This window comes from Gymnoscopelus braueri, assembly GCF_963280865.1.
Source record: "Gymnoscopelus braueri genome assembly, chromosome: 6".
NCBI classification, from domain to species: domain Eukaryota; kingdom Metazoa; phylum Chordata; class Actinopteri; order Myctophiformes; family Myctophidae; genus Gymnoscopelus; species Gymnoscopelus braueri.
In genome coordinates, this window is record NC_137607.1 from 49,793,051 (window position 1) to 49,819,366 (window position 26,316).

Sequence of the window (26,316 nt, forward strand, 5' to 3'; positions counted from 1 at the left end):
ACAAAAAATTACTTCTTCAAAAGTAAAATAATGGGGACAGAAAACTAAACTAGATCAAAAGGAATGCTTGTTTTAGGGTATTGTGATATTATGATAATTTGAAGTTTGATATGAAAAATCTGTGGCCATCAATGGAACAGTTTATAAACACAGTTTATACCTTATATATGTGTGTTTTGATAGCAGCCAAGGCATCATTAAATATCTTTTGACCACAAGATTGCTAATTAGCACAAACACCATTAGGAATTTAACCAGGCTGTTGACTCAATCTGTTAACTTGCTGTCTTCAGTGAAAAGGTATTTGTAGAAAAAAAAAACATGTATCCTTTCACCAGTGTTCAGGTTTGTTTAACCTCCATTTCCTTTATGTGCTGTAGAATAGGGACTGTCCGATGTCAGAATGAGGATGCAACACAACCTGAACATCTCCCTTTGTCATTGTTTCTCACACGGGTGGCCAGGATGTTAGTCACATAGGGTGCCATGTCTTGTCCATAGACTGAAGGTGTTCCTTGGCTTTCATCCTCAGTACAGCAATACTGGAGCTGCGTTGGTCCACATCCTCCAAAGGGTATTTCTCAGGAAAAGGAGCTGAACACTGGTATGGAGGAGGAGCCATACTCTGCATCCCCTGGTTCATGGAGGGATGAGGGTGAGGATGAGGATGAGGATGAGGATGAGAATGAGGATGAGGTGGATGGGTAGGATGAGGAGAGGAGGTTAGGAAGCTGTGGCTGGGGTAGCTGGGCTGGAGGCCCTGGGCTGGTCCCATGAAGCCAGGGATACTGTGGACTGGCGTAGCACTGGACAGAGGAGACGTCAGCCAGGGATCCAAAGGAAGGGAGTTGGTCATTGGTCCTACATTAGTGTGCACAGGTGGTGGCCGGTTGAAGGAAAGCATTGGGGAGTCATGGAGCTTCATGCTACTGGCATCCATCTTCTCTTGGCGACGCCATTTAGCTCTGCGGTTCTGGAACCACACCTAGATAATAAAACAAAGAAGTTCATTATTAGCGGTAAGCTTGTCATTTTGTTCCACTGAAAGGGCCTGTCCTATTTCAAAGCTGTGCCCTCCCACTACTTTACTATGCATCACAAGGTTTGCTATCGTAATTGTCTTGAATAATCTCACAGCCTGAATAGTGAGAAAGCCATAAGCTGTAAAATGAATACATGCACTTAACCTTATGTAAACTGTGAAATAGCATGATCATTGGCCTTTCCTGCCAAAAGACAGTAGGATATCACAGGATAAGGAGAACTTCTGCTCCAGCCTGCCCATGCTGATAGCAATCAGATTAACACTAGCTTCTTAAGAGCTGTGGACAAACTATTACCATAGTCATCACAAGTGAAGCAAAAAGAGAAAAATATGAATGGTCAAAATCTCAAGATTGCTGGCACTTGCTTACTTGACTATACCAAATAGGCTTTGCTAGAAAAATATCACGACACAAAGTATACATTTCTCATTTCAAAGAAGCTTTTTATTATAACTGACGTTGCCAGTATTGACTTCTTATTCTACCTGTATGTTATTGGAAAAACTGAAAATAGAGTGCCACAGTTGCCACGGAAGTGAGTTTGCAATGGGTTCCCCCACCAAATGTCAACGCTTTTTCTAGGATTTTTGAAGTATTTCCAAACTAAGGTCTGTGGTTAACATAAACATAGGGTTGTATATTGTTTACACACACAAATTTATAACAGTTTTTTTTGTTTAATTTTAACCTTTTTTTGAGTTGCCAATTAGCGTTGTCTAACGCTAATTGAACCCCCCAATTCCTCCCACTGCTTGCCACTGCTGTTGTACCCCAATGGCTCACCTGTCAGTGAGAAGCCCCCACCGGGAGGACTTAGCACCTCCGTCCTACTCCTCCCGTTCAACATTCCCTGTTGACAGGTGCCACCCCAGTCCGGAGGAGTACGTGCAGTGAAAGATCGCCCTCCCCACCCGGCTTCCCTCCCCTGAACACATGCCAATTGGGTTGGCATACAAAAATACATCATCCCTGTGGCTCTCTATTGAGAGTCCAACAGAGAATACAATAAAGGCTTAGGCTCACATGAGGAAATGGCTTCTGATGCCAAGGTCTAGCCTACCTGAACCCGGACCTCCGGGAGGTTAACCTTCATAGCTAACTCTTCGCGGCTATACACATCGGGGTAGTGGGACTTCTCAAAGGCACGCTCCAGCTCATGAAGCTGGTAGGTGGTGAAGGTGGTTCGGTTGCGTCTGTGCTTCTTCTTCGGCTGATCGTCCTTGCATGGCTCTGGGGACTTGCCTTCATCGCTGTCTATACTCTTTGTTAGTTCACTTAGGTCCTCATCACACTTGTTTGTGAATAGGCCCACTTCTGTCCAACATACAAGGAGTGAAAGAGAGAGAGAGAGAGAGAGAGAGAGAGAGAGAGAGAGAGAGAGAGAGAGAGAGAGAGAGAGAGAGAGAGAGAGAGAGATCAATCAATGTATTGTGTCCATTTGGCTTTTTGCTTTTTGTCCTGAACATAATATTGTATGGCTAGATGACATCTGTGAGAAAACACACATTTTAGAACATAAACAAAGGGCAGCACAAAAGTGATATGAACTCTTGCATTGACCTACAGTAATGTAACGACCACTTTCCAGTAGAGCACACATTTGTTTGACACCTGCAACAATAGACTCCTGTAAGGTCACTGAAGCAAGCGGTCCCCTCCAATTTAATCTGAAGCTTGAAAACACCCCTACTCTCACTTTGAGAGGTTGTTAATATCATTTTGCAACTGCAAATATAAGCAGTCCTCAGAAAGAGGACCTCAGGGAGATGGTTTGTGTTACTCAAACTGTAAATTACATTACATACTTTACCTCAATGTAATGAGTATTAAAAACAATACCATACTCTGAGAATATGTCCTTAGTATAGTTTTATTCAATATGATTATTATTCATTTAATGTATTTAATGCCTATAACATACTAACCTTTTCTTGCTAGTGTATTATGTTTTTCTGAACATTTATTGTAGCACACACTGTGACAGGCCATATTGTGCTCCGGCCTTGAAGGGTTTCACGGCAGGCTTATATACTTTAAATCCTTGAAGGCACAGGTGCAACCTGATAATTCCTCCTTGCCTTCCTCATATTCCTAATCTACCTATAGGCTAACAAGCTAATGTCTGTGAGTATTACTTGCAGCAGCAAAGAAATAGGCCTACAGAAAACCTTTGGGAAAGTCCTTAACACTGTCAGACCGTTGGGTGAATTAGCCTTTGCCTAACTAGCAAGTAATTTAATTAATTTAAGTACAAAGATGATGATTAGATCACACCAGTATGTGTCACTGTCATGATCAGACTCAATTAGTAGCTGTTTATTGCGTCCGTGCAAATGACATGGTGTCAGGTTCTCAGACACGGAAAGGCAAGCTAAACTTACTATGAAATATACTCCCATGTGATTATATAAGGTTCCTGGCAAATTACACTCATCTGTCGGAAACTACAGTTAGGCCAAGTTTTGACCATGACTTTGGATTTCATAACTTTTATATGGGTGAGGCAGTGAAGGATACAATGCTACCTCAAGAGAAGTCTCACCAGCATTTAAAATAGAAAACATTTAGGAATAAGGTTACTTAGTTATTCTAATGTATAATATCATTTATTATTATAAATCATTTTAGGCCATTTGACCTCATACAGAGGGTATGTCGACTCATTGGGATCCAAAATTTGACAAGGGTTGTCAACACATGATGCCATTGCCAAGGACTCCAAAACTTCATGTTCGACTCATTGCTTCAGTGAAACTGGGGACAGAGTGTGTCCATGCGTCCATGTGTGCACATGGAGGAGAAGGAGGGGTGCAAGTCTTTCAATTACCAAACATGAACAGAAGCTAGGGCAGAGGAGGATTTTGGGGGTTCATTTATCTACCTCTCATTAAGCAACTATGACAAAGCCTAGGCTTTCACAATGGCAGAGGTCAGGCCCGGTTCAGTGACCAGCTCTCTGCCTGTCAGCCCGTCACATCCACCGATCTGAAGGCTGCCACTGTTCACTGGCCAGCACCGGTTCTCAATACGGGGGAAGTGGGGTGGGGTGTGGGGGACATGAGTGACGCCATGCGCAAGGTAGTGTCCATTCAGGGAGAACAGGCCTGACTTAACAGCATAGACATCTACAAAAGAGAAATGACATATGTGGTGATTTATGTTGACTCAACACAACATATCGTCCTTCTTGGATGCAGTGACTGGATCCTGAATGACTTTTTTTTGTCAATAAGTGTGTAAATAAGGGATTGTTACAGGGCTTTTGCTAACTACAGATTACACAATTAGAATTAGATGTGGAGAATGGAATGGAATGGAAGAATGATAGCAGTTATAACACCACAATAAATCTAAGTTGCAGTGAAGAGAATATAAGGAGGAATTCCACAAGGATATGGGATTGGGACTGAGGACAACCCCATGCACATCTTGTTCTATGATTTATCTCTCAATCTCAGCCAACAGTTCATAGTAAACTGATGTTTAACCACATCAACGTCCTTATTCTGGGCAGTTCAGAATAGGTAAATATTCTGTGAAAATAGCAGATCTACAAGTACAACAGTCTTGTTCAGGGGCTTGTAGATTGGCTATTGTCAGCGAAGAGATTTTTTTGTGGAGGGACAAAATGAGGGGGACCAAGGATAGACTCCTGGTGGACCCCAATCAACAAAGTATATAGGATTTAAGTGGTTAAGGCTCTAATCATGGAAACAGTATAGCCTATTGTATTTTCCGCAGACTGCTGCAGACTGGTGATACAATTATGTTATGATTAAGGTGTGCACCATCTTAAAAGCTCCAAACTAACCACTTCATTCAGTATCAGCAACATTTACTGCCTTTGAAGTTGAGAATTTAAGATAATGACTTGACCCTGAGGAAGACTATTGTCGAAACGTTGGTTTCCTGTACCTTTTAATAACTTTTTGCATCGTGGCTAAGAGTAGTGTGGCCTCATCCTTCTCAACATTATTACCTGCCGTGGTCAGCACCTCATCAACACAGGTGTGCGCTCCCTCCTTTGTGTTTGGCCAAGAATTTAAGATAAGAAATGTTATGAAAGGTTATATAATAACCGCGCCTGTGAGATCTACATGCACCGTAACGTCTTTTTTGAGGGGCAAACGAGTGCTGTCATGTGTTAATGTCATATGCACCTGGATGGATTCACGGTTAGTGATCAAGTATTTATTCATTACTAACACCACTGAGAGTCTGGCCGATGACATACCATGATATGGTGGCTGCTGCTCTGAGCTGCTGTCTCTCAAAGCGGAAAGGTGGCCACCATACGAGGCGTTTGATGAGGGCTCCTGCTGCTTACCAGGCTCTCCAAGGCCGTCCATGCCCACGCCCACCTTGTGGGGCCCCGGATCGTCCGGCGAACTGAGCAGGGGCTCCTGGTCTTTACTGAAACCCAGAATGACATCAATGCTGTGGACGCGGCCCCCTGAAGCTGCCCCCCCACCTTTCCCCAATTCGTGGAAGTTGCTGGGCGAGAGGCAGCTGTCGTCCACCATGTTCATGGTATCCAGTGATAAATGCATTATGAGCGTCTGGGCACCCAGCCTGTCCTAAAGCAGGGGAAGTGTTCAAGTGAGGGAGAAGGGGTACAAGAGGAGGTCAGAGAACTTCGTAGATGGCAGTCTGATGATTCCTCTGTAAACTACATGCTGTACAGTGTGTTCAGCACATAGTTGTCATTGTCCCCGGGTCTCTGCTCTACATGTAAAGTGTCTTGAGACAACTTGTTATTTGACACTTGAATAAAATTGAATTGAATTGAATTTATACAGGAACAGAAAATCTCACAGTAGTTTGAGACTTTGTAAATCTAGTCTGTACGGGGAAAAATCTCCCATTTTCAACGACCCAAGACAAGAGATAATTACACAATTGATAAGCTATGATGACTATTGATAGACCATAGCTTAGGTTATCAGTAATAACCAACAATTCACATGGCACCGATTGCTGTTAGTATTCTTTATGGTTATCAAACAGTAAGAATAATCACCTTTCTATATAATTTCAGCATCAAAACATTAGCTGGAAAAACAAAGTACTGATTTTAAACTCTATATACTTAGTTGACCGGGGTCCCCCAAGGCCTCTATACTTGGTACGATCCTTTTTTCTCTCTACACCAAATTGCTTCACTGAAAATAGCCAATCTACAAGATCACAGCCTGTCGCAACATGATGTGTTGTGAGCTTGTAGATCTGCTATTTTTGCCGAATGTTCACCCCAGAATAGGGATGCTAGGGTTCATATGGTTATAAACAGCAAAACATTTTCAGCCCCTGCTAAACGTATATTACTCTCAACAGACATGTTCAATGAAGTAAAACCAGATTAATGAACCAGCTTCTTATTATAATATATAACTAGATAGCATATGGAGAGCAATACATCAAATCAACAAGTTATCTAAGTTTCTCATTAAATAAATCCTTGAGTAAGATTTGACTGTAACAGTTAATCGTTTCATATGTACACAGGCCAAAAAGAGCAAAACTAAAATGTTGTATAGCTATAATGTATTGTAAAATATGTTTTACTATTGAATATAAACTAAATATTATCCAAATGAAAAGATGTGCAGAAAAATGTACCACCGAATGTCCAACATAATAAACATTGTAGCAATAAGGCCCTGCGATGCTTGACAGGTTGAGTAACTGACATGGGACAAAACTTTATTTAATTTCACATGCAGCATCATGAAGGATGTTTCATTTGCCTTCACTCTCATTAACTATGATAAACTAAATAAAAGGCAAAAAGTAACGGAGCCTACCTCTACAGAATGAATGAGTTGAGCTGTTGAAGTTGCTGATGCCAGTATTCCACCTGTTCCTCTCAGCAGATTGCTCTGTAACTGCTGTTGTACAGTAACCCGTGCACCCGCCCCGATCCTCTATGTGCACCGATTGCACCCGCTCAGACGGCTTTGCTCACCATGCATGTCTCTAAATCATTTCTTGATGCAACGATGGATCAATCTGCATAGAAAGAAACTTTTATAGAAGTGCACAATAACCCAGACAAATGCAAACACACTTTGCCAGTAGAGGTTCACATGCCACACACAGAAAGACAGGAGGAAGAAGAGGAAGAAGAAGTGAGTGGGACAGAGAGAGAGGGGGAGAGAGAGAGAGAGAGAGAGAGAGAGAGAGAGAGAGAGAGAGAGAGAGAGAGAGAGAGAGAGAGAGAGAGAGACGCAGACAAGACTGGGGAATGGAAGGAAAATGAAGGGATTAGCAGAGGTTTATTAATTGGAATCCTTCCCCTTTAAGAATGATTGGCAGTTGTTTTCTGGTCAAGTAATTGTTTTAAATGTGGGTTTTCACTCACACCCACAGGAGGAGGCCCAGGCTAATGAAGCCTCGACAAAACTTTCTTTCATTTATTTATTGTTTTAGAGACAAAAGCACCACTGAAAGTTTTCACTAATCCCCCCCCATCATTCATGTGAGGACAATACAATCATGAAAAGCAGGAACTATGTGGAGATAGCCACAAGTTAGGACCTAATGCAGGACCCGACAGGCTGCCTTAATGTTTCAAGTGGCAATATGGTTTATACAAATAAATTACAGAAGACTTAACTTTTACAGCTTAATTGTTTTTAAAAACAGCCATGAAAAAATATCCCAAAACAAGGTTCAGGTATTGTTTTTAACTTTCCAAGTAATATTTGGAGTTGACTACAACTCAATAAATCTTTAAATTTAGACACATTGGGGTGGGTCACGTTTTGCCATTTCTGGCAGTACCTTTGCAAATGAACTATGTAAAAACTTTGTTCATCTTAATTTCAAAGATCTGAACTTCAACCTTATCCTGGTCACGTCATATTAGGAAAACATTTGGTGAAAATAACAGCTCTACAATCTCATAATGGGTCGGAACTCGATGTGGTTATGGATCCTTTTAACTTTTAACCTGTAATAACATCACCCACTCTAGCTTTGACTGTATTTTATTATAGACGTCAGTTATGATCCTTGATTTTAATCAGAATCCAATTTAAACTGTATAAACCGTGCAACAGCAGTTTTTGGCAGTTTGTGATAACATCATGCATGTTCATAGTGTTTTATGTTGAGGCAGAGAAATGTCAGCTGGGAGCTTACAGTCGGTGAAGGCCATAGACTAAGGTTCATCCTGGCTTAGTGAGGTAAATGACACAGAGATCAAGCATGTCTCTAATTATGCTGAAGCGATTTCCTCTGACCTCAATAAAAATCTAAAGATAAAGTGAAAGAAAGACAGATTGTGTTAAAGACAGCAGGTTGATTCAGTTTTGGTCTTTATTTCTAGGAGGAAAAAATTAACAAAATGTCAGAGGTACTGTAATTTTTAACGGGTTAATTTAATACCGTAATAGCGTTTTTTTTTCTCCTTCTGTGATTCTCTCTCTATTTTGTATAGGCCTAAACTGATCTCACGGGTTAGATTATGCAGCTATTCATGGTGAACTATGGTAATGAGGCTGTCAGTCTGCTTGTTTGTCTGTGTATGTCACTCTATCCACAGATTTGTCCACCAGAGAGAGTTGTGGTTCAACTATGCACAACTCTAGTTATTTATTATGTTCAAAATCTACTCCCTATCATTTTCCATTTTCCCAGCAAGACTGTGATACGTCTGTCTGTCTGTCTGTCTGTCTGTCTGTCTGTGTACACTACAGTATATATGCCACTCTGTCTCCAATGATTCAATACACTGTATTGTTGTCAAATCACAACACAGAGACATCAAATCATATAGTAGATCTCTAACACAATATCTGACATATGGTGCAAAGGTCCAGGTGTTGATCTGGCAATGCACACCTCTGTGTCATCCTGAGAACAGCATTATTTCACAGAAATTATTTTCTAAACACTTTCAGGGTCACATGAGTAAATGTAAGCTCCTCACTACTTATAATGGTCAGGACACAATCTGGTATGGCTGCCAAGCAGACAATCCACTGAAGTCAAGTAAAATTCACTGTGTTTAAAATGTTAGAAATGGACCCAAATTTCGCTGCTTGTACCTGTATGAGTAAGACACAAGTAAATCCCTCTCTCTCTCTCTCTCTCTCTCTCTCTCTCTCTCTCTCTCTCTCTACTCATACAAGTACAAGCGGCTACATGCAAGTGTGGCAAGGTCCACACACTCTTGTGGACCTTGCCACACTTGCATGTTGCTAAATAAATAAAAAAGTAAATTAAGACAATATAATAAGTAAAAGTGTGCTCATCGGAACACAGATCTCCGCCAGGCCAGGTTGCCTATACCCAGGGTTGTGTCAGTCATGCGGTGCAGCGTCACACAAGGAAGCTGTGCGGGGAAATACTGTTTGAACGACAGATGATGCAACTTTGTGTATTTGAGGCGCCCCCTATGGGCAGAAGTGAAAGCACTTTTGGAGGTCCCTCAACATGTGATTCCAATTTGGGAATGAATGGATGTTGCGTTCAAGATATATGCCTTTTTCGAAAGAACTTGAGACACCTCCATGCCAGTCCGCATCGTATTGGCCACCATGGGGCAGAAAGGTTTGTATGAATATTCACGTAAGGACTGGAATGGGTTGAGGACCCATTTAAAACTGTCAAACTCAGGGCCTCAGAGTGGCACGCACATGTGCCTTTTGGGGCCCATTAAAACAGAGCAAAAGATGATCATGAAATAAATATAATGTACTGTACAAACTGTAGTCAATTTTACTTGACTGTAAAATGACTCTCACTGCCAACAGGCTTACAAGGTGATCATAGCGTTAAGGTGTCAATATCCTCTCCTGATTTTGTTAATACATTTTTGTACTTCTACTGTTGTTTCGCCATTATCCTAATTGAGTATAAATTGGTTAAGAAGGAACAGTTCAGTTATCAAGCTGCTTAGTTTTATCAGATGACAATGTAAGTCCCCCTGATCCTATTAGAGACAAAAGCAGCTAACGCGTAAATGCGCTGTGTCAGCTTACTGAGGCAGGTGGGGAGGGGTGGGGTAAAAAGAGAGAGAGCAATCAGCAATGGTAAGAAAAGTAGAGAGAGCTGGAGACAGTGATGGGGGAGGGGAGCACAGTAAAATCGGTGGTGTTATTTTAACTCTGAGAGTACGGGTACATGTTTACACTTTCAGAGTTAAATGAATACTCAAAGGTTTTTGTGTGGGTGGAATGGCAGGGTGAAATATTGTGAGATGAAGAAAGAATATTCATGTGATCCTCTTCTCACTCTCTTGTTCTCACACACAAGTGTGCACACAAAGGCAGACAGATCACTGCAGTCTCTGTCATGATTTAAATTCCATTAAACACAATAATTGTGTGAATGTTGTGATTTTTAGATGAACTGCTGTATCATGTACATAACATACTGAATAAAACTATTGTCCCATCACTGAAATGGTTGAACATTGCACATATACTGTCCGTGTTGTTGTTGTACTGTGCAAGAACCCCCTCCTGACTAATAATAAACAAGAAATGACAAAGTCATAATATACCCGCTTGCGGCAGGCTATTTTTGCCCCAATCTGCAGCACAAAATGTAAAAGTTGTCATTAAAATAAAATCTCAGCCATTCGAATGCAACAAAAATGACTCCACAGAGGTTCATTGGTTGGCTACCAATATTGTGTGTGTGTGTGTGTGTGTGTGTGTGTGTGTGTGTGTGTGTGTGTGTGTGTGTGTGTGTGTGTGTGTGTGTGTGTGTGTGTGTGTGTGTGTGTGTGTGTGTGGTGTGTACAATATCAATGATAGTGAAAATAATTGATCTACAATCTCACAGATTTGCTATTTTCACCAGCTGATATAGTTACTTCATAATGTGGCCTACCCTTACCCAAGTCAAAACTACAGTGTTTCACTTAGAAATGTATGAACAACAAAAATGGACACACACACACACACACACACCCAGGAGGACTGGTTGATAGTGTTGTATGCATTGGTCCTGGACAAAAGACCGGTGGTGACCAGTTAGTATTCATTTATGTATGAAAGAAATAAACTATTTTCACAATAAACTAAGTGAGTCCATAGAATACAGGTAGCGTAAGGGCAGTCATGTTAAAAACATCAACAGTGGTGGAAAAAGTACTGTAATGTTTTACTTAAGTAAAAGTATCAATACTGCAATGTAACCCTAACCCTTTATAAAAGTGAAGTTCACAACTTGTCTTTTGATTTCACTGTTTGAAACAGCTAGGCTAGAGTTGTAATGCATAAATGCAAGTTTGCCCTTTTCACTACTGGCTTACATGAAAGAAAAACCCAAATGGGTCCATTTGGTTTCATTAATGTCTTTTGTAAATGAAGTATTCAATGAAACGTCATAATAAAAAATAGCAGATCTACAAGCTCACAAGGCGGCGATGCGTTGTGAGCTTGTAGATCTGCTTATTTCTGATAAAATGCAGCTGATTTTAGCGTCATACCTTACATGAAAAATGTTGCTACAGTAACCTTGGTTGTAGTGTGTATTCATTCATTTGTGAACAGGGCAGTCATGTTAAAAACAGCAACAGTGGTGGGAGAAGTACTCGTACTAGTGTTGCCATGTATACTAATTACAAGTGACTTCGTTTTCTGTGAAGTTGCTTGTAAATGTAGGTAGTTGCTTTTTATTTGTTATTATTTTGTTGTGAGCTTGTAGATCGGCTATTTCCAAATCGTCTATTATCAAATAGCCGATGCATATAGGTTTAAAGTGCTCATGTAGCCTCAGTGGTGGAAAGTAACGAAGTACATTTACTTAAGTACTGTACTTAAGTACAATTTTGAGGTATTTGTACTTTACTTGAGTATTTCCAATTTCCGATACTTTTACTTCTACTCCACTACATCTCAGAGGCAAATATTGTACTTTTACTCCACTACATTTACTTGAAAACTTTAGTTACTAGTTACTTGCAGATATAAATTATGATATAATGAAACATACATTAACCACTTTAAACCTATTTTATACCAAGGCTATTTGAAAATAGCCGATCTACAAGCTCACAACGCGTCGCATCACGGCGCGTTGTGAGCTTGTAGATTTGCTATTTTCAAATATTTAGTACTTTTACTTTTGGTACTTTAAGTACATTTTGATGCCAATACTTTTGTACTTTTACTCAAGTACATTTTTAATTCTGGACTTTTACTTGTAACAAGAGTATTTTTATATTGCAGTATTGGTACTTTTACTTAAGTAAAGAATTTTTGTACTTTTTCCACCACTGTGTAGCCTAATAGTGACTTAAGTCTTTGGGCTTGTTTTCATTGACCTGGTTGCTTATTTTTCTCTCAAAATCTGGCAGCCGTGTCATTGTTTAGACCAACGAAGAAGAAAATGGCGGAAGCGATCCTCTTTTCCAAGGCCCGTGTGAAAGACAGTGTTATGTTGAGAAAATATAAAGTCATTACAGCACCATAACATGGTTAATACATTTTATTTTGGGATGTACAATACATGAAAATTACGAGAGTAATAACGCGACGTGCGTCGATAACTAATGGGGAGCGGACATTAGCGCGCTTGGCTAAAAACAGTTAGTTAGTAACATCATACAAGCTAACTATTAGCCAAATTCGGCTAGCGCTCGGAGGACTGCATAATCCCATAGCTTGGGAGGACGAGGCCGCCCGTTCAGAGTATGGGAAAGTATCCCATTGGCTTAAACGACAGCCAATGACGCAAATCTGTCGAACAAATCTGTCGAATGCAAATGAATCTGTCGAATGCAAATCTGTCGAATGATGAGTCGTAGGTCTGCCTCTTCATAGACCCGCAGCTTCCAGCAAGCGGGTAATAACTACTCTAAAGGCATGTCTAGGGACAGCTCTATAACTGTGTACTAAGAAATAATTACATGAATAACCTACAATGACGTTAGGCAGGGCAGGGAAGATTTTATTCCATGAGCACTGGTAAACAACTACTTAGATCAGTTAACATGGCTTAAAGTATTCTTCACAATCTTATTGTTACAATACTGGTGCTTGTTACCATAATTTAAGCCTCACTGAATCCTCAAGAGTACAAGGTAAACAAAATCAATACTGTACTCTGTGTTTAGGTGACTGTCTATAGTCGGTCAAACGTGACATAATCCTATGTAAACCAGACCTGTTTACCATGACCATATGATTAAGTGCTGAATCTGATTTAACCCATTAAGACCTGAGGCCGATTCTACGAATGCCTTCTAAATCAATAGTTCTCACACTTTCCAGCATGGCATTTATATTGAATTTGACAATTACTATTCTACTATGTTCTATTCAAGGTCACTGGTTTTACCAAAGTGGATCTCTAAAGCCGTCTTTAAACAGAGCAGACTGTGCTCATTAGTGGAGCAGAGCTGGGTCTGATTAGCCAGAGAAAAGGTGGGTTAAAATAAGCCAGGTCTGACCCACCTCACCACATCGGAGAAAAGCTGGAGGCCGACAGGTATTTGTTCTGTCAGTGTTGATTGCTGAAGCCAGATTATTGGCTGTTGGCCAACAGAGCAACATGATCCTATTTTGCTATCAACAACAATATTGGCTTCAAACAGCATTATCCGTGACATACAGTACTTAGTCTGGTCTTTGGTCTGACTCAAGCAGCCACTCTGGCCAGGATGCAAGTACTACTGTATTTCCACACCAAGCTACTACCGCTCTGTGTAAAAAAACAACGATGGCCGAAAAGCAACTACATTGTAACGTGACAATAATCCAAGCAAGACGCTATTTCCTCCCTAAGGGACTATTCGTTATTCATGAGGTTCACTGGAGGATTTTAAAGTACTTGATTCTAGTCTCAGTTTGTGGTTGTGTTCCTTTTTCTCCAAATAATTTTAAACTTTTCAAGAGACTTGAGTGGGACTGTAGCGATTGTCTTTTGGATGGGTGATGGGCGGGCCAATAGATTCAGATAATGAAAAAGAAATTAAACAAATGTAGACTTAACCCATTTAGTCCTGAGACCGATTCTAAAAACGCCTTCTAAATCCTGACCTAAGTTTTCTGAAAAACTTCAAATATTTATTCAAAAAATTACAACAAATGTATCTTGCTATATACTGTACATAGCAACAGGAATCCCAAAAGGGGTTCCCGTCCTGAAAGGTATGGTTACAAATAGGGGTTCCTGCCCAAAATGGGTTAATGTCTAAATATTTACAGATGAACAGCACAAAGAAGCAACCATCATTCAATATACACAGTGAAACACAATACATTAAAGTACATCTTTTCAAATAAACAGTATTGTAACACCTGGCATTTAGTACCATAGACCTCAAGGACTGTCTATAAAACAAAATCACTTCTACAATCCTTAAAACCCCAAAAGAATAGTGCATACTTATATACTCAGACTTGTTACATATTTATGTATGGATCTTTTTTAGAGATGCAAGCTAATGTCTCCAAAATACTGCACTACTGCGCTGCTACATTTGTGCTTCTGTCAATTATAATACTGTGGAAGTAACTCTTGTATACTGTACCAGCGTCTCCACAGTAAATGACCATCAAGAAGTCCCTTTGAATGTAATAGTCCAATGACCACTGCTTCCAAACAGACTCAGGAATGGACAGGAAGTTACCAGCCCAAACAGGACCAGTGAAAGTTCCTTTAACTTTCACTGGTCAATGAAAGGAACTTCGTGTTCAAAACTTGTCCTTGGCATCGTTCAATCTGCCAGCACCACATGGCTGTGAAAGTTGAAGATGCATGTCTTCTGTGATCCATAACTTGAACGTATCCAATTCATATGACGGAGCATATTTCAGCTTAAGAGTGTGTTTATACCAAGTCACAATATCAAGTGGTGTGAACCACATAATACCAGAGCAGCTGATGGGTACAGTTTCCTGGTTCATGTGTCTAAAGATGGACTCTCGACACCACTTCATATCCGGCATTTAGTCTCAAGATAAACATCCAGGTCCAACCCTGGTCCCATCCCCACATGCAGGCCCAGGATATGGGCTGAGTTTACCCAGATCGCTGGCAAATTTGACCCTCAACTTGTGGAAGGAGGGCCTTCTGCGTGGCTCAGCCTCCCAGCAGTCTCTCATGAGGGTGTAAACACCAGGAGGACAGTCCTCTGGAGCCTCCATACGATATCCCTCCTCCACTCTCTCCTTAACCTCCTTCAAAGACTGGGGTACAAGGATGGATGGAAATGGATATACATGCAAACATACACAAAGACGCATACTGTATGTTGGTATAGTCTAGACAGAGTACACAGTACATAAATATGACCAAACATCTATACTCTGACCTGAACATCTGAACACATTACACAAATACTGTTACATAGCAAGTTTCATGCCAATTTGGCTAAATAACTCAAATTGTACTTTCCTGTTGGTTTGTGTGAGTGACAGTTCAGGAAGTTCAGAGAGTTCAATAAACTACACAAGAAAGCTTTTATGTCCATGCTCACTTAAGTTGCACTTAAAGTGAGCAAGCTAAATCCCTATCATTAGTTCCAATCATCTAATTTAAAAGCTCAAAGAAAAGTTAAACACATCTTCCTTCCGTCTGCTATAATTAATTGGCAAAACAAGCAGGTCTAATGTTAGTTGAGGGTGTTAACAGCAACCGCACCAATGTGCTTCTCTAAGTTGCAGTGTGTTTAGGGTTTGTAGTATGTGGACATACTTACACAGTAAAGTATTAAAACTAAAACTACTAAAGCGTTTAGAAGTAAAAGTACTTACCATTTTTGGGTAGGGTTGTCGACCATAAGAAAAGATCTCCCAGAGGAGAACACCATAGCTCCAGACATCTGACCTTGTTGAGAACTTCTACATGACAACCACAAAAACAACTGTATTTAGATTTACACCAATCATTGCGTAAACAAATACATGTTTATCTGGCTGACATGGGGGGCCATACGTTTCAGTAAATCCATATTAATAGCATACATACAGTAAATAACTGCTGTCGGGCAGAAACCAGCTAACTTCAAAATGTAAAATCTTCAGTAAATGAAAAAACTAAATATAACATTTTCAGGAAATGAAGAAAACCTTATATATTTTAAACAAAGCAATACTGACTCATCAAAGTTGTTATTGTGACTTTATATATTGTCAGATACTTACATGTGTCATTATATTATCACCACTTTACCCAAATCCAGCTCAAGTGGAGTTAGGAGGTTTTGTCCATCATTGATAAGAACAGCTGACAATGGATCTCCAAGCTCACAATGCATCACAACGCGTGTATTAATGCCCTGATGCTTCATGACACTGCTTATAGGCCTACAATAATAAGCAGGACTTAATATATTACAATAACTTCTGCAAAGAGGGGTTCACGGAGTTGCATTTTCAGTGGAACTAGTGAGATGAATGCTATATGAACTCATTTCTTGTCACATTGCTCTCCTCAGAAAACATTATAGCTTTTAGAAATATAATTAATTATTGTCATAACATTAGCGTCAGTGCTAAGTTTGATAAACAGGTACACTGCATAGTTACTTTTAACAGACTTGAAATTCAATATTCAATTGTTCTTATGATTAATACAATGAATTATGTTTCATATATATGAATGTGCTACTTTAAACACCATTGTGACTCAGTTCTCTGTAAATACATGCCTGTGACACCTGCATTTGTGGTTGGAAACTTAGCTATCTGTTCTTAACATGTTGACATGATGTATGTGCGAAAGGCGTGTGCTTTATTTGAGCACCGTTGTCTTCACAAAGTGTTAACCACAGTGCATTCATCAAATGAGGTAAGACGGTATATATGTTCATTTCCAGTTAACTTGAATGACTACTTATTTCCTTCTCTAATTTAATAAGACAACGTATTTCCTTCTCCACTTTAACACTACAGAGTCTAGTAACATCATGGCTTCCCTGTCCAATATTTAGTTATATAGTACAGTAGGTGTGCAGTTTGTGAACAAAAAACCTTAAAGCTGCTCTTATATTAACATTAATAATAATAACAATAATATACGAGGCAGGGGAAAAAACCCTGCCTTGTTAAAGAGTGTTATCTTCCGCTCGGCAGCCAGCAGCTCTGAGCTCTGTGTGCCACGCCAGCTATATATCGCGTGTGGCCCACAGGGGAGAGGGGGTGGAGTTAGCTGGTTTGGCTGACAGTTTGACGAACCAATGGAGTTAGCTGATTTGGTCAGAAGCGCTGACATTTCATTGGTTCAATATTTTTTTAACTCACACACAGACGGAAAGGGTGTTCATTGTTCAATAGCGTTGATTTATGAAAAAAAAAAAAAAAGCTGAAAATGGAGTTAGCTGGTTTCTGCCCGACAGCGACTGAGGTGGCGTAAAACAGGAAAACTGTGTGCTAACATTACATAGAGGATGCCTCCTCTATGTAATGTATCACTAATGTACTACATTAGTTTGCACTACATTAATTTCACTCTGACAGTGTAAAAATTGACCCGTAAAGGTCAAAGTCACCTCTTTTTTCAGGGCCTCGGGGGCAGTCCATTTGACTGGTAACTTGTCACTATCCAAGGCCTTGCAGTCTGCTTTTGTCAGGCCAAAGTCACTGACCTTGGCCACAACCTCATCAGAGATCAAGATGTTACGAGCAGCCAAGTCTCTGTGGACCAGTTTCTTAGACTCCAGGTACTCCATTCCCTCACACGCATCCCTGTACACGACACATAAACATACAGACAAGAACGAATGGTATTTGATTTATCCTTTCGTTTATCTAACCAAGGTAACTCAGTTACTCACATTAAGATTTCCATCTCTTTTTCAAGTGGACCCTGGAAAATGTTTCAGCAATGCCCTGCTTCACTAGTGAAGCACAGTTTACTCAGTTAGACAACGGAGCACAGCGCAACGGACCTATGTGTGTGTGTGTGTGTGTGTGTGTGTGTGCGCGTGTGTGTGTGTATGTGTTCACTGGCGGTCCGCGACGCAGCGACGATATGTGTGTCACGCACACACACACACACACACACACACACAATTTCTGTTATTTTTAAATAAACACAAATATTCAGAAACTTGAGACTTGCTGTAGACATTTGAGGAGACTCACAGTGCAAAGCGGAGCAGCTGAGCAGAGCTGATAACTGAACGGCCTCTGCTCCTGAGAAAATTAACCAGGTTGCCCTGTACAACAGACCAAAAGCAAACGCACACACACACACACACACACACACACACACACACACACACACACACACACACACACACACACACACACACACACACACACACACACACACACACACACACACACACACACACACACACACACACACAACTTTTTTTAAAGATTCAGTTTGTACAAGGAAACATACTAGAGTTATAAGACAGGGAATTATGATCAAGCATTTCTTCAAGGCAAAGGTACTGGTTGTTACAAAACATCACAAGTACATTTGATATCACATTATCATATTTACACTGATTACATATTAATTGCATTGATAATGTTTGATGATTTGTTATTTATTAAATGCAATGCTCCACTTTACAGTAGCTTACCGCACCAGTATAGAAACACTGTTGTATATGATACAGTACACATCCACCACAGTACCTTGGCCATAAGCTCTGTGACGATATGTAAACCATTGTGAAGGATAACCCCCAACAGACGCACTAGGTTCTTGTGCTGGAGCTTGCTGGAGGAAGAGAATCCACATGCAAAACAGACAAACATTGACAGGATTAACAGGAGTATTATTTGGGATACCAAAAGGGACCATTGGCAAACTACACAGAGGAAAACATTTCAATAATCAATCTGAACAAAAAGGACATTTGGAAAATCTATTATCGGTGATTGATAGGAATATTGGTGTACAAATAGAGGAACTGTGTTGTGGGAAACATCACTACATCATGGTGTAACTGTCCCCACATGATTTTGGAGGGGTCCCCAGATGAGGAGTCCCCAGATGACAGTGAAGTCACAATCTAAGGACTTTTAAGGCCTTTTTAATTCCTCAAAATCAAAAGATAGAAAGAAAAGAAAAAGACCATTACTGCATCAAAAGTAATCAACAAACTATACTATTAAAATGGTCAAACATTGGCAAAATATTTATCTGTGGAACAGAGTCAAACTAAATCGAATGCAGTGCTTGTCAGGGTGGGGGGGTCCCCAGTTCAAATATGATAATTTTGGGGGGTCATGGCATGAAAAGGTATCTCCTCTCAAACTCACGTCATGACTGTGGTCTCCTGTAGGAATGCTTGAGCTGTGACATCACATTTGATGTTCTTTACTGCCACCTTCTGGCCCATATACTCTCCTTCATAAACCGCTATTAAGAAACAAAAATAGAATTCATATGAACTATGACTGTGCTGCGTTGCGTGTACAATAGAAAACTAAAGACTGAAAAAGTGGCTTCCGTATAATGGCATGACCATGAACACTTTGAAGAATGAAAGCTCACCACCAAATTCACCCTCTCCAATGCTCGCTCCCAGTGTGAGCCTCCCAATGTCAAGCAGCCATCCCGCTACAACAGTGATACATGAACGAAACAGAAACAACATGGTTAGCTGTACCATGTAGAACTCTATTAGCTTTTTGGACTAGACATTAGACAGGAGAATAGACACATGAGCAACAGTCATAAGACAGCAAAGCATGTGCTAGTATTTAAGTCCATGGAATTATGAGTAAGATGATGTGCAGTCTGATCATCACTCCCCCATCATGCACCATCACTATACTATTACAAGTCAACTATTATAGTACATCAACATGTAACATTGATTTATGTTAAAAAGTCATTTTTAGGTTATAAATGATTTCTGTATTACATGTATAACGCAAAAACTATAACAACCTCTCTTCACTCTATAAAACACCCTGTGATCTTTTTTTTTATTGTTAACTCCTAAAAGGAACGGATACTCTTTGCACACACAATGCTTTGTTGTACATCTTAAGATATCTTACTTTTAGACAGCTCCAGTTCAGCTGACTTGGTTCCTTGCTTTTCTTTGGGCTTCAAAAGTCTAGTGGCAATAGAACCCTTACACCTTGAATAGAACTGCAAGAAGTGATAGGACTGAGTCAGTGATACAGTATATATATACATTCACAGACACTGGTAAGCCAGCCATTTATAGTAGATGGGAATACCCTCAATCTGGGCAGAACAATAAGCTCACTGGCAATGACACAGCTTGAGCCTCCTCACTTAAGTACCTACCCACTCACAGTGACCGCAATGTACACAGTGGTTTTGAAGAGGAAGATACAGTACGAAGACCTTGTGAGACCAAACCACATGATTCTTCAGAAGCATGACAGAAGCTCATGCAGACATTTCAGGGCATCACTGGATGGGAATTTCCCTCCACTGACAAGTGGCTTCGCAGCCACGAGGCCACTGGCAATAGGCTGTGATATAGCTACTTTCCCCAAAAATAGCAGATCTACAAGCTCTTTGCTACTTTTGTGTGACACTGTAGTATGACGAAGTAAGGCATTCATTTACAAAAAAAACTAAAGCAACGATAGCAACAATATACAGTAACATTTATGTAGTATGTAGACACGAAGACAGATCTAAATCTAATATCTAAAATGAAACATCTATGTCCTGCCTTGGAATGTCAGCACATGCACTGTGACACACAGTAATGATGACGTACATCATGTTATTTATATACAGTTGATTGTGCCTTTGATATTCACATTAGGCCTGTCACGATTATTACATAATGGCCTAATAGCAATTATTTGAAATTATCATCACAATTGTTTCCATGTTGAACTTTTTTTAATGCATTTTCAAATATTAAAAGAAAAGCAGAACCATCTACAAGCTTACAACGCATCATCTATTTCATCTATTTTTACTTTAAAAAAAAAAAGTATAACATTATTAAATATGTCAGTGATTTCATCATTTGTCGGAGGACATGTGCAATTTTTGATTATGAAGCCTTTATATATTATGTTCCAATGCTCAATGCCAAAAATAAATCCTTAATCGCAATTATTTGTATGACAATTAATCGTCAACTTAAATGTTGTAATCGTGACAGGCCTAATTCACATGGAACGTTCTCCCATCGTTTCCTCTTGGGAGTTTTTAGTCAGCCACAGTGAGTCAGGACTGAATGCATCTGTTCCTCACAGATAAGCGAAGACTGTTTCTGTCACGGCTATCTTCACAGCACTTCACAGTAGTGAGGGCTGTTAACAAAAAAATGTGGACACGGCTCACAAAAGCGCCACATTTTTTCTACATGCTCTCCATCACCATAGGTTTCATTTTGGAAGGGTAGCCACGTCATCAAGATGGCAGAAGGCGGCCATCTTGGATTGCAAAGATGGCCACCATGTAATATCTATAATTGCCAATATCTCGGCTTCCAAGCCACTTAGAAGGTCAATCTTGGTGTCAAAATATACATTTTCTGGGACAAGGAATGCAATAAAACTGTAGGGAATATCAATAAGTGACTAATTCTGCCAAGATTAGATAATTTGGTTGATTCTGTCAATGTATGTACATAATTTTCAGACACATTGAAAAATGGAGCATGAAGAGAATTGAAAATTATTAGCTTCACTTTCCAGGATAACAACATTCAAATTATTTGTCACATTGACAACTGCAAAGATCTGTGCAATTCCTGTGTGCCTTCTTGCATGAGCACCTTGCACCACAAGGTCTTTTACAACCGCACTTGACCAGTTCATTGCAGGCTTTTGACGCCATCGGTAGAATGCTCCACACAGGAAGCCAGACCTGGTTGTTGTCATCCAATGTCCATCCCCATCCTTCTGGACTGGGTGTCGGCTGCTGGGCCAGTTCAGATGTGGCCCAGATCCCAGACTGGTAGGCAACTCGCTTCACGTGCTGCAGCAGTGAATCTTGCGTTGGTGGAATGTGTTCCATCGTTTTGTTCTTCTGGCAGAACAACTCTCGTCGTGCTTCATTGACAGATTCCATATCACTTGTCTTATCATACATGATGACTGTGAAACGCTCAAGAAGCTGAAAGTGTTGGGCATCTATGGTCACAGAAGTGTATGGATTTTCTGCCATGTAGTTGAAGGCCTGGGTGACCTCAGGGTAGGACTTCCACGCCACCCATGCTGACTTCTTCCCTTTCCCGCTGAATGCTGATGTTGTGTCACAGCCTGTGTAACAGTGGAAGACGGGAAGTGCTGTGGACTTGTCTTTGCCCAGAGCATGGCAGATCGTGTTTATATGAACATAGGTGTAGTTCTTGCCAGTGCCAAAAGCAACCCAGATGTCTGCAGCTGGATACTTGGCGAGCAGGGCATGGAACTTGCCGATGAGGATAACGACAACATCCGTATCCACAGTGCGTATCAAGCAGGTAGAACAGCCATGTTCCAGGGCATCAAGCAGGTGAATCACTATCCTGGTGTCGGCCTCTTCATGGTTACATGGCAGCATCGAGTGGCTGGTGTCTGTGCCGACCACTGTGATGCCATATGTGATGAAGACCAGCTTGCCCTCTGGCCAGGCAGTGGATGCAATCTTCCCAGAGAGAAAGGCAAAGAGTTCCTGCTTGTTTGTAGGATCACGCAGGAAATCTGACCAATTCCCCGGCAGCTTGTTCTGACCAGCCACCTTCCGTCGTATCCCTTTGCCTCGCTTCTCCCTTGTTGACTCTTTTATGCACCTGGAGATCTCCAGGTGTTTCATGATGTGGGGAACAAAGACACAACTGGCATATTCGTCAAATGTGGTAATGTTGGTAGTGGACAGGAAGTGCACCACAGCAGCTCCATCGAGTACTTTGACATCAAACGTAGCTGGAGGTTCTTCTTGTGTCTTCTGTGTCAGAATATTTAGCAGATCTGACTTCTTTCCCAGCCGTAGTTTCCCTCTGTCAGATAGAGAGGGAGGGTATGGATGGTTTTCATGTTTAAAGAAGGTGCTCATGTTCCCCTCTCTGTGTTGCGTGGCTATATATAACCGGGAGAAGAGTGCCACATCATCCTTCAACATTGAGATCTGCCCTGCCTGCTTGGTCTTGATCTTGAGTGTTGGGCATCTGAAGAGAGGCAGTGAGTTCTTTTTGATGGGCTCATGAATGGAGTGTGTGCGGTCCATGATCACTGTCTTATGGTACTTGTCGTACTGTTCTCTGCCCACTGATTCCACAGTGCGGACTGTGTTAACCACTGACTCATCAATCACATTTTGTGTGTCCAACATTAGAAGCTCGTGGCTATCATCTAGGAACGGATTGCCCATCCCACTGATGGTGTGCACAAGTGCTAGTGTTTGCTCTTTGAACGTCCTTTGTGTAGCCATTCCTTCTTCATGGTGGTGTTGTTTATTTCCTTTTTCTAAAAACATACTCCTGCTCAATAGTCAGATCTGTCAAAGTTTGATAAAAATTCATACCAATATGTTGTGCATAATCTAGCCGACACATACATTTTAATACAATTGTGTACATATATGGCCAGAATCAACCAAATGATCTAATAATGGCAGAATTAGTCACGTATTGATATTCCCTATAGTTTTATTGCATTCCTTGTCCCATAAAATGTATATTTAGACACCAAGATTGACATTCTAAGTGGCTTGGAAGCCGAGATATTGGCACTTATAGATATTACATGGTGGCCATCTTTGCAATCCAAGATGGCCGCCTTCTGCCATCTTGATGACGTGGCTACCCTTCCAAAATGAAACCTATGGTGATGGAGAGCATGTAGAAAAACATTGGCGCTTTTGTGAGCCGTGTCCACATTTTTAAAAAATCGGGTCTTACCCATCCTCACTACAGCAGCAATAGACTCAACAGTCCCACAGACACGCACAGTTGTAGAATAAAGATAAACAACAAAATGACTGCTGCTTGTGAGTCTTCCCTTTCTTATTTACTGAGACATAATTATGTAATCATGGTCATCCTACTGTAGGCTACTGTACATATTGTAGGAGAAATGGTCTGGACAAGAACTTGAATGGATGGAGTGCAAATCTATACCCCCCCCCTCTCACTCGGTCTGGTGGATGGATGTACCATGTGTAAAAACCCAGGACCCAAACTCTCACCTCTATCATGTCGATGAGATTGTAGAAGAACTGTTTGTTGTCGATGGTCAGCTTGTTGTCCCGATACATCACCCGGTAATGGATGACCTCTCCAGAAACACCGACACACAGAACATAGTCACCTGGGTGGCGGATAGACTCACGCACAAGAAACAGGCCATCTTCCACTGGCTGCAACTTAAACACTGCCTCTGGGCCAGAGATCTTCCCATGGAACCAGCTATCAAGGAAAAGACACAAAGTCATACATCTTTCACTGCCTGCAGCTACCCGCTGCAATGTTGTACATGGCAATAAAACACCCTGAACCTTGAAATACATTAGTATTTCTATGGAGGAACAGCACAGAATGGGCAATGGAATGAAGGAATCAGAATGAATCAGTCCTTGGAGAAGAATATGCCCATTTGTAACCCTAAAATGGAGACCACTGGAAGAATAGGCATTACTTAAGTACCAGTTGTTGAGTTACAAAAAATGTACACTAGCCAAAGACAATACAATTCATCACCAGTTATAGACAACACACAACAGGCAGTGAAATTAACAAGCTAAGAGGCAACCAAAGAAGGAACAAAGGAAAATATTCTGTGAACCCAATATCAACTTATTACATTACAATTCCATATCAGTGTGAAAAGCCATGGCGAAAACCTTCGCAATAATTAAGAGTTGTCACTTACCTCTAGCTTTGTCACTACAGTAAGGTGTTAATTGACCCATTTCTAACACATTTGTATACTCTGTGTGTGTGTCACAGTGTTTCAATAAATGAGGGTAAGTGAAATGCATGCAACAACAGATGACATACGGCATAAGGCTGAGACTGGGGTCAATGCGTATGGCCGCTCTCTCTCGCACATTAGCAGAGTTTATGAGTCCTTCCTCTCCTGTGGTGTTGTGTCTTGCCTTGTAACAACCCTTCCCCTAGAACACAGAAACAAATTAATACAGAAACAAATTAAAGGAGGAGTTCACCCAAAAAATGACTTATTTTCTATCAATTGCACACCCTATGAAGCCTTGAATCCATGGATTATTTTTTGTTTTTGTCGCATTCCTAAGCTAATAATTGTATTCCCGTCTCCTACCGGCTAATGTATCCGGTAGGAGACACAAAGTAGATTATTTGTGTCTCCTACCGGAAATACACACGGTCATCAAATTATTGTCTTAGGAATGCCACAAAAACTAAAAGAAATCCATGAAATCAAGGCTTCACGGGGTGTGTAATTGATAGAAAATAAGTAATTTTTTGGGTGAACTCCTCCTTTAACAAGTGTTAATGGTGGTAATAGTTGTGTAGTAGGCTATTTAATGCACAAATATTGAAGAAATGTATTTTATTTTTAATTCATACATATACAGAAGCTTCTTCAACGCATGAAAAATTAAGGAAGGTAACTACCATTTCTGTCTCTAGAATAGTGAAGATGTCTCCCTTTCTGTAAGACAGTTCCCCAGATGTAGGCTTCTTGTGGTCTCTCTTAGCCACACACTGTGTACCAGAACACCAGCTATTCTAGAGAAGTGCAAGAGAAAACAGTCAGTTATATTTAGATTTCTAAGTAAGAGCTACTCAAATACAGACATTATTTCACAAAGGGGTTGGTTAAGTCCATTCCATAACTCCTGTAACCTATCCATTCCTCATACATACCATTGGCATTTTCAGGAGTAGCCTGCTATATCACAGCAGAGTGATGGTTAAGGTACGTAGACACCTGGAAAGATATAGACAATGAGCAACCTGTAGATTTAATTAGATTAAAAACTTTAAAAAGTGGGGTCAAGAAATGTCTACATAAACATGGCATGGGTATTCAAAATAAATGCTTTTGTACTTACTTTTACAGAGTATTACTTTTACTTACAGTAAGTAAAACATGTGAATACTTTTTCCACCTCTGACCTGTTGTGCTCAGCCTCAGCACTACGTCCTTGTCTCAGAGCTCTGCATATGCTATATGCACAAAGACGCGAGGTTCAGAAAGACAGCTTCACTGATGATTCACCAGACCTCTCATCTCTTCATAGCGCATTACATGACATCATTCCTCAAATAGAACTTCACATCAACATGTCATCACAGTTGCGTCGTCCTAAAACTAGAATGATCGCCGCGTCTTTAAATGCCCCCCTTTTCCTATTGTGTACGCATGCTTACCACTTCCTTGTTGCTAGTAAAAGAAGAACATTACTAAGAAAACTCAAGTCATAATGCACTAGC

At 40.6% G+C, this 26,316-nt stretch overlaps 2 protein-coding genes across 2 annotated transcripts; both read right to left on the reverse strand.

Moving 5' to 3' along the window:
* Nucleotides 1–472: 472 nt before the first annotated feature.
* On the reverse strand, nucleotides 473–5,596 carry rx1 (retinal homeobox gene 1; the record flags this gene model as incomplete). The annotated part of the gene is made up of 3 exons (XM_080430074.1): nucleotides 473–985; nucleotides 2,107–2,360; nucleotides 5,281–5,596. 3 exons carry the CDS (start codon nucleotides 5,594–5,596, stop codon nucleotides 473–475), a joined length of 1,083 nt encoding a protein of 360 aa, XP_080286200.1.
* Nucleotides 5,597–12,882: 7,286 nt separating this feature from the next.
* matk (megakaryocyte-associated tyrosine kinase) lies at nucleotides 12,883–26,057 on the reverse strand. Its single transcript, XM_080429975.1, has 13 exons — nucleotides 25,935–26,057; nucleotides 25,747–25,810; nucleotides 25,495–25,608; nucleotides 24,898–25,013; nucleotides 24,087–24,306; nucleotides 19,979–20,072; nucleotides 19,467–19,532; nucleotides 19,232–19,331; nucleotides 18,602–18,686; nucleotides 18,095–18,168; nucleotides 17,500–17,695; nucleotides 15,764–15,850; nucleotides 12,883–15,196 (listed from the first exon to the last, which is right to left on the reverse strand). Exons 2-13 carry the CDS (start codon nucleotides 25,753–25,755, stop codon nucleotides 14,963–14,965), a joined length of 1,395 nt encoding a protein of 464 aa, XP_080286101.1. The 5' UTR covers nucleotides 25,756–25,810; nucleotides 25,935–26,057; the 3' UTR covers nucleotides 12,883–14,962.
* Nucleotides 26,058–26,316: the final 259 nt, after the last annotated feature.